Below are 7,352 nucleotides of genomic sequence, written 5' to 3'. Positions count from 1 at the left end.
GTGGTGGAGCAACGAGCGGCGGACAGTGGCAGGGCCAGGCCCCCATCCTTTAATTGTCCCACGTGCAGAAAAAAAAACAGCGGGTTACTACGAGCATGTGCAACACTTGGTAAAAAAAAGTCTAACAATTCCTCCGGTCTCTGTTTTTCATTTAACCGGCTCAACTGCCCCACCTTTTATTGAACTAAAATTATATTTTTCTTTGAAAGCCAAAGGTGTGTTTATCAAATCAAACCAAGTTTTCGATAAATACATATTAATGCAAGCAGGTAATCATAAATTAACATAGTAGAGTATTTATGTCCCGTTGCAACACATGGTGATTATCTAGTGTTGATAAAAATATATTATTATAATCGATTCTAATTCAAGCACCGGATCTCTCAATGGTTGATTGGGTGTCAAACAAATTGTTACGAACATTGCCGGTACCAGCAAAAACGGACAACAAAGAGCGGTAAATGTGAGGTGGCGCATGGCGAGCAGCATCACGAGTGTGACTGTGCGAGGAGCCTCACTACAAGCATGAGTGTGGACGTTGCGAGCAGAAGCGTTGGTTTCTATTGGTTTTCGGTGCGGCGTCTTGATCGTGGGTTAGACAATCCCACAACATTCCATTAAGAAGAAATGCGTGTACACAACTGAGAATGCGAGCACTGGCGCTCGAACTCGGGCGGGTGGGAAGGCTTTGGCACCTCTTAACCATCCAGGCGGAGCCATGGTCCACGTGTTTAAGGATTTAAGACAGAGTGCAAGTTTGTTCCATATGAATCTTTGACCAAAACAGAATTTGTATTTACGATCTATAGTACACAACTAGCAAGAGCACAAAAACAAAGACAAACAGGATTCAAAAACTCGAAGCATAGACTTTGCCCACTTTAAAAATGCTCACCATAAAATTGGCCACATAGGAAGAGCGCTAACATTCGAAAACTATTAGCATGACATTTCGGGTTCATGAAAACAAACTTGAGAATTAAAATTGGAATGACAACCATTCAAACTAAAATTGGATATGAAGAATTAGCCACATAGGAAGCGCGCTAACTCAACATTGTGGCATGCCTCAAGGTTTTAAGGCCTATCACTAACACAACATAAAAAACAATAGATCTTCAACTTCCCTAAATGGACATCAAGACATAATACTACATGGCAAAAAGGGAGAGGTGTTTCATCATCAAACATGATCACCAAGACAAACCAAACCATTCCCTCCATCTTACTATACACTTTAGTCTGTCGAAACTTCTTTCTCAAAGAAACGATTGCACGCGAACATATATAAAAAAAACTACAGTACACTAATTTCTGCCACTCAATTTTGAACCTATATCAATTTTGAAAGTGTAGCACAATATATCGCATTTCTGAAACTGATTTGAACCTATATCAATTCGGAACCTATATTCTTCTTTACTGTACTATATTAACAGCAAATCTGAACCCCATGCTTAACATCACAGGCAACAAATATTTCTGATCAAAACAGGGGACACCACACTACATGACAACGCACTACATCTATGTCGAATCTGATCAAACACTGAATCTTAACCACACGCCCCCCTAAACTCCACAAAAAGCCCATACTTTCTTCTATGTTGCGGCCACAAATACCGCCAGATCACACCCGATCAAACCCTACCAGAACATGACCAAAGAGGGGTGCACAGAGCGAGACAACTCGATTTCGTATCGTAGTCCGGAGGAAATTCGCGGATGCCTGGAGGACGTGGCTCCATCCAGCGTAAATCGCCACGTAGTCCGGAGGAAATCCGCGGATGCCTCGAGGACGTGGCTCCATCCAGCGTAAATCGCCACGGCGAGGGCGATGCGGAGGAGACGAACCGGCCATAGCGATGCAGAAGAGAAGAAGAACAAGCCACGAAGATGAAGAGCGAAGGAGTTTGGAGAGGGTTGCCGGTGGCAACGTGACTTTTGGCATAAGTACAGGGTTATCCATAAACTCCCCCCCCCCTCCACAATCTCAATCAGATTGCGGGTTCAATGTTTACATTACTTGGGGGCGGGGGGGGGGGGGGGGGGGGGGGGGGGGTTCTACAAACTAACCAACCACCGGCTCGTGCTCCCCTGCCGACACGGCGTGCCATGTGGCCGTTTCGGGCTAATTTGTACTCCATCCTTTCCAAAATATAGTATGTCCTCCGTTCTCGCGCTTCGACTTTGACCATAAATTTAACCAACGAGACCGATTGCGGCAGGAGCAAAAGTTATACCAGTGAATTCGTATTCAAAAGAAGTTTTCAATTATATCATTTTTACTCCCGCCGCAGTCGGTCTCGTTGGTTAAATTTATGGTCAAAATTAAACCTCAAAAAGCGTGTGCGCACTATATTTTGAAACGGGGGAGCATGATTTTGCTCGTGCAAAGCAAGTTTAATGACCCGTTTGTCTCAATTTTCAAGTTTTTTTATTAAAATGTTCCCACTGTGCAAGTTGGTGTATTATAGATGTATTTAACTCTTTTTAAGACCTACCACTAACACAACACTAAAAACAATAGATTTTCAACTTCCCTAAATGGACATCAAGAAATAATACTACTACATGGCAAAAAGGGAGAGTTGTTTCATCATCAAACATGATCACCAAGACAAAACCAAACCATTCCCCACATCCTACTACACACTTTAATCTGTCGAAACTTCTTTCTCAAAGAAACGATTGCACGCGAATACGGCGGCTTGCCCCTAAGGTCGTGGCCATGCCGGGCACCCCGCCCTCTCCTGCCATCCAGCTCGCCGCACACCTCTCCTCCATTTCCCCATCTTCGTCACCCACCGCACGTGTCGAGCCCTCGCCGTCACCGTCGTCGTACAGGGCCTCAAAAACCACCGGATACCTCCGGGCGACCAGCTTCTCCCTTGCCGCCCCACGGCGCACCTTCCCCGACGTCGTCTTCGGCACCGCGCCGCTCTGGACAAGCAGTACCCGACCAACCCTCACCTTTCCCGCCTCCCACACCGACCGCCTTATGCCATCACAGAGACTCGTGTGGTCATCGCTGCGGCTTCCCTTCTGCAGCTCCGCGACGACGCACAATTGCTCCTTCGAAGACGTTGTCGTCGGCGCCGTGAAAGCGGCAATGCAGCCGCCTCTAAGGCGGTCTGGCGCTCTTTCGAGAGCTGCCGTCTCGATGTAGTGTGCGTGCACGCGGCTGTTGAGCGCCGTGACGACCACGTCGACGCTCCGGCCGACGACATACAGGTACCGCTCTGGCCCGGTGACCACGCCGCGGTCGCCCGTGCGCACGAAGCGCGACCCCGCCCTCCCCGGCATCCTCCCGCAGAATGCCTCGTGGCTCGCCGACGGGTGGCCTAGGTACCCCGACGCGTTGCTCGGCGAGGAGACCCAGACCTCCCCCTCCGTGCCGTCCCTCACCGGCTCACCGGTCTTCTCGTCCACCACGACGATTTCGATCTCCGACGCCTCGTGCGCCCTGGACGATGGCAGCCTCGCCGACGGCAGAAGCTTCTTGAACGACGGGAGGCGGTCCACGCGCCCGCTGGTGCTCCGCCACGCCGTGGACACGAACGTGCAGTTCTCGGCGAGGCCGTACGACGGAGAGACCGACTCGGAGCGCAGCCCGTGGCGGCCGAACTCTGCGACGAACTCGTCGACGCACGCCTTGTAGATCGGCTCGTTTATCAGGATCAGGTTCCGGAGGCTGCCGAGCTGCACCGGCCGCTGCAGTCCGTGCGCCGACGCCGAGCGCCCGCCGCCACGGCGGAGCACGAGCGGCAACGTGAACGACGGAACGGGCGTGCACGTCGCCTTGAACTCGGAGATGAGCTCGAGCCAAAGGCGCGGGCGCCGAAGGAAGGCGTCGGGCGAGGCCAGCACGCAGGTGGCGCCGGAGACAATGGTGAGGAGCAGGAACATGAGGCCGCAGTCGTGGTACTGCGGCAGCCACGAGACGATGGTGCTGCCGGGGCCCAGGTCGTAGGCCCGCCTCGCCGCCCGCACGTTGTGCGCCGCCGAGCCGGCGGTGACCACCACAGGCTTCGGGACGCCCGTGGCGCCGGACGTGTACTGGACCAGGTACGCGTCTCCCGCGCCGCAGCCCGCGTGGCCCGCCATGGCGCGCGGCAAACCAGCCTCTCGTTCGTCCAGCTCGTCCACGGACAGCCAGCGCAGGCCGCTCAGCGCTGCGGCGAGCCGGCTGGAGGCGACGGCGGTGACGTAGCGCGCGTCGGCGACGGCAGCGCTGGGCCTCGTCTGAGACACGGCGCGCAGGAGGTGCGCGTGCGCGGGGCCGGGTCTGGACGGGTCGGGCGGGATGACGGGCACCGCGGTGAGCCCGGCGCGCTGGCACGCGAAGAGGAGCTTGACGAGGCGGAGGCCGGGGGAGGCGAGCACGAGCACGGTGTCGCCGCGCCGGAGCGTGGCGAGGAGCCCGGACGCCATGCGGTCCACCGCAGCATTGAGCTCGGAGTACGTGATCGCGGTGTATGACATGGCGCCGGTGGCCGCGTCGTCGTCGGCCCAGAGGAAGGCCGGCTTGGCGGCGAACGCCGGCATCCTGGCCCACAGGGGCAGGTACCGGTGCACCGCCAGCTGGTCCGGGTAGCAGGGGTCGTAGTTCTCGGTCGCCATGGCCGCGCGTGCTACTGCCAGCTGCTATGTCTCCAGTGTCACTAACTTGTCTGTAACAACTCATGCAACGCAGCGGTACTTATAGTGCCACCCGACCCGCCATGGCGACGGCGACGGTGGCCAGCGCAGGCGATGTGTCAGCGGACGGCGACGTGGACGAAAACAAAGAGGGAGCTGGTTGGTGTCGCCTCCTTGGGTGCATCCCGGCGGCGGCGGATATGTGAGGGCATATGCCGTGCAAGCTGTTTATTTTTGCCGCGCTCAACAGTCTCGTGATCGGGACCTGCACCGCAGCATGCACCAGTATGTCCTCCCAATCCTCCCACTCATCAGTGATCCCAATCCATGTCGCCCGCAACAATGTCGGAATCCGTTGATGCCGAGGAGGTGTGAGAACGACCCCCGGAATTTAGGATCTGCACGGGCATATTCACGCTATCGCAGTCACGGAAATGTATTTTGGGGCAGACAGTAGCGATTGGGCGATATCGCTCGTGTTGATGCGACGATGACGCCGACGAGTCTATCCACCTCTACCCGGCGCAACCAGGGTGTTTCCTATTCAATTCTACGCTCGCTGCCTCCACACTTGTCCGTATTTTTATTTTTGTTTTTCTTTTTGTTTTTGCCTGAACACTTTTTAACACGGTACAGACACAACCGCTCATATATATATACACGTATACACCCACCCTTATAAACGCACACATGCACACCCTTCTCTATGAGCACCACCTTCAAGAGACTGAGCCAGCATATCATTTTGAGATTTTACAAAGTCGCTGTAGGTGCCTCGTAGTCAACGGAAACGTCTCCTTCCCACTAAACGTGAATCGCCGAAAATTCTAAAATAAATCCAGGATAAATGCGAGCAACAGGATTTGAAACCTGATGGATGAGGATACACTGTTCACCTAACCATCCAACCACAGGTTGGCTCGCTTTGCGAGAATACTTGTCCGTAACACGCACCTTAAGGTTTTCTCTATATCTACTCCTTTTCTTGTCATTTTCCCTCCATTTTCTTCTCCAGTGTTTTTTCATTTTCTGTTTCACCAACTTTTCTCCTTTTGTGCTAGTTTTATTATTATTGTTGTTTGTCATTTTCACTTTGTATTGTTGGAAGGGGGTGGGGTTAAATACACGATTTTCAAAAAAATGAACATAAATCCTAGTCGTGCATGAGTTTATTATACATACCCCTTTTAAACATTAATACTTTTTTTTCAAACACGAAATTTTTAACATAATATGAACGTTTTGTCAGTTCTACAATCATTTATATTTTTCGCTATTCTTATCTTTACTGATTTAGAAAAATATGTTAAATAAACGATTACTAAGATATTGGCCTTTGAAAGAATTCCTTATTTAACACTACTTTAAATTTTGTTTCCTTATTTGACACTGAAAACATTATTCTTCCCTATATAACAATGAGTCTAAATTTTATGCCCTTTATGACACTTTCGTCTATTTTGAGCATAAAAGACACTTGAAAAGACCCTTTTGCCCTTCGTGTAATATGTGCGTGTGCGGAACAGTAGCAAACACAACATCAGTACGGGGCAGTATCGCGCACACACACGCAGCAGCATATACACGCACAACAACACACACGCATGCACGCACACACAACAGCACACAGTGGAGAAGCCACGTTATACGTGTAGTGGCTTGACTACACAGGATTTTGGTACTCGTTCCCGCATACCACGTTAGTGAACGAACGAAAATTGAAATTTGACTACACAGGCTCATGCATCATCTTTTTTTTAGAAAAGGCTCATGCATCATCTGCTATTCTGCTTACAATTAGTTGGGCCACGGGGCCATACAGTAAGAAGAAGGCCTAAATCACGTGATCTCCTACATGTCTCTCCAATGGCCGGGTACAACCGCCGCACCGCAGCGTGTTCCCATCCTTTGGCCAGTGTTGGCGATCTTCAATCTGGCCTCTGATCTGGGCGTGAGATGTGAGGCACGACCACCTCCGGCCGTCCGGCGAGCCGCTGAGTGACCACCGCAGGCAGATGCACGCACACAGCACACACAGCAGCACACATGTACGTGGCAGCACACACCGAGCAACACACGCAACAGCGCACACGCGCGCGCGCACACAGCAGCACACACGTACGCACGGGCGTGCACACATGCACGCACCCACAAACACGCAGCAACACATGCACGCACACGCGCATCATCAGTAGCACAAATGTGCGCACGCACACGGCAGCACGCACCCGCTCACGCACAAACATATTACATGAGAGGCAAAATGATCTTTTTAGAAGCCATTTAGGCTAAAAATGGATAGAAGTGTTATAAAAGGCATAAAATTTAAACTTCTTTCTAGATAGAGAAGAAATCATTTGTCGATGTCAAATAAAGCATAAAATTTAAACACGGTGTTAAATAAGGAATTCTCTCTTGGCCTTTCCCGTGGCCGAACTATATAGGAGCTTTGTAGGCATTTACATAGTAGGTTCCGATAAATTGAGTTATATCTGGCTTACTGCGCTTGCCCTAGTGGGCCAGCACAATAGAGTGATCTTGGGAAGGTTGTGTAGACCAATACGAATCAGTTTTAGAACCTTCCACGTGGTTTAATATTTTTTTAAATTTTGCATTGATTTTTTGTGTTTTATTTCCAACGGGTTTTTGCATTGGTTTCATGGTCCATTTTGGTTTCCCTTTTCCCTTTTTATTTTTTTAGTTTTAAAAAT

At 50.8% G+C, this 7,352-nt stretch overlaps 1 protein-coding gene across 1 annotated transcript; it reads right to left on the bottom strand.

The window, feature by feature from the left end:
- Positions 1 to 2,512: 2,512 nt before the first annotated feature.
- On the bottom strand, positions 2,513 to 4,658 carry LOC125539575 (long-chain-fatty-acid--AMP ligase FadD26-like). Its single transcript, XM_048703066.1, has one exon. The coding sequence runs from the start codon at positions 4,621 to 4,623 to the stop codon at positions 2,680 to 2,682; it is 1,944 nt and encodes a 647-aa protein (XP_048559023.1). The 5' UTR covers positions 4,624 to 4,658; the 3' UTR covers positions 2,513 to 2,679.
- Positions 4,659 to 7,352: the final 2,694 nt, after the last annotated feature.

Source organism: Triticum urartu, chromosome 1, assembly GCF_003073215.2.
Source record: "Triticum urartu cultivar G1812 chromosome 1, Tu2.1, whole genome shotgun sequence".
Lineage (NCBI taxonomy): Eukaryota > Viridiplantae > Streptophyta > Magnoliopsida > Poales > Poaceae > Triticum > Triticum urartu.
This window is presented reverse-complemented; position numbering and strand designations above follow the sequence as displayed.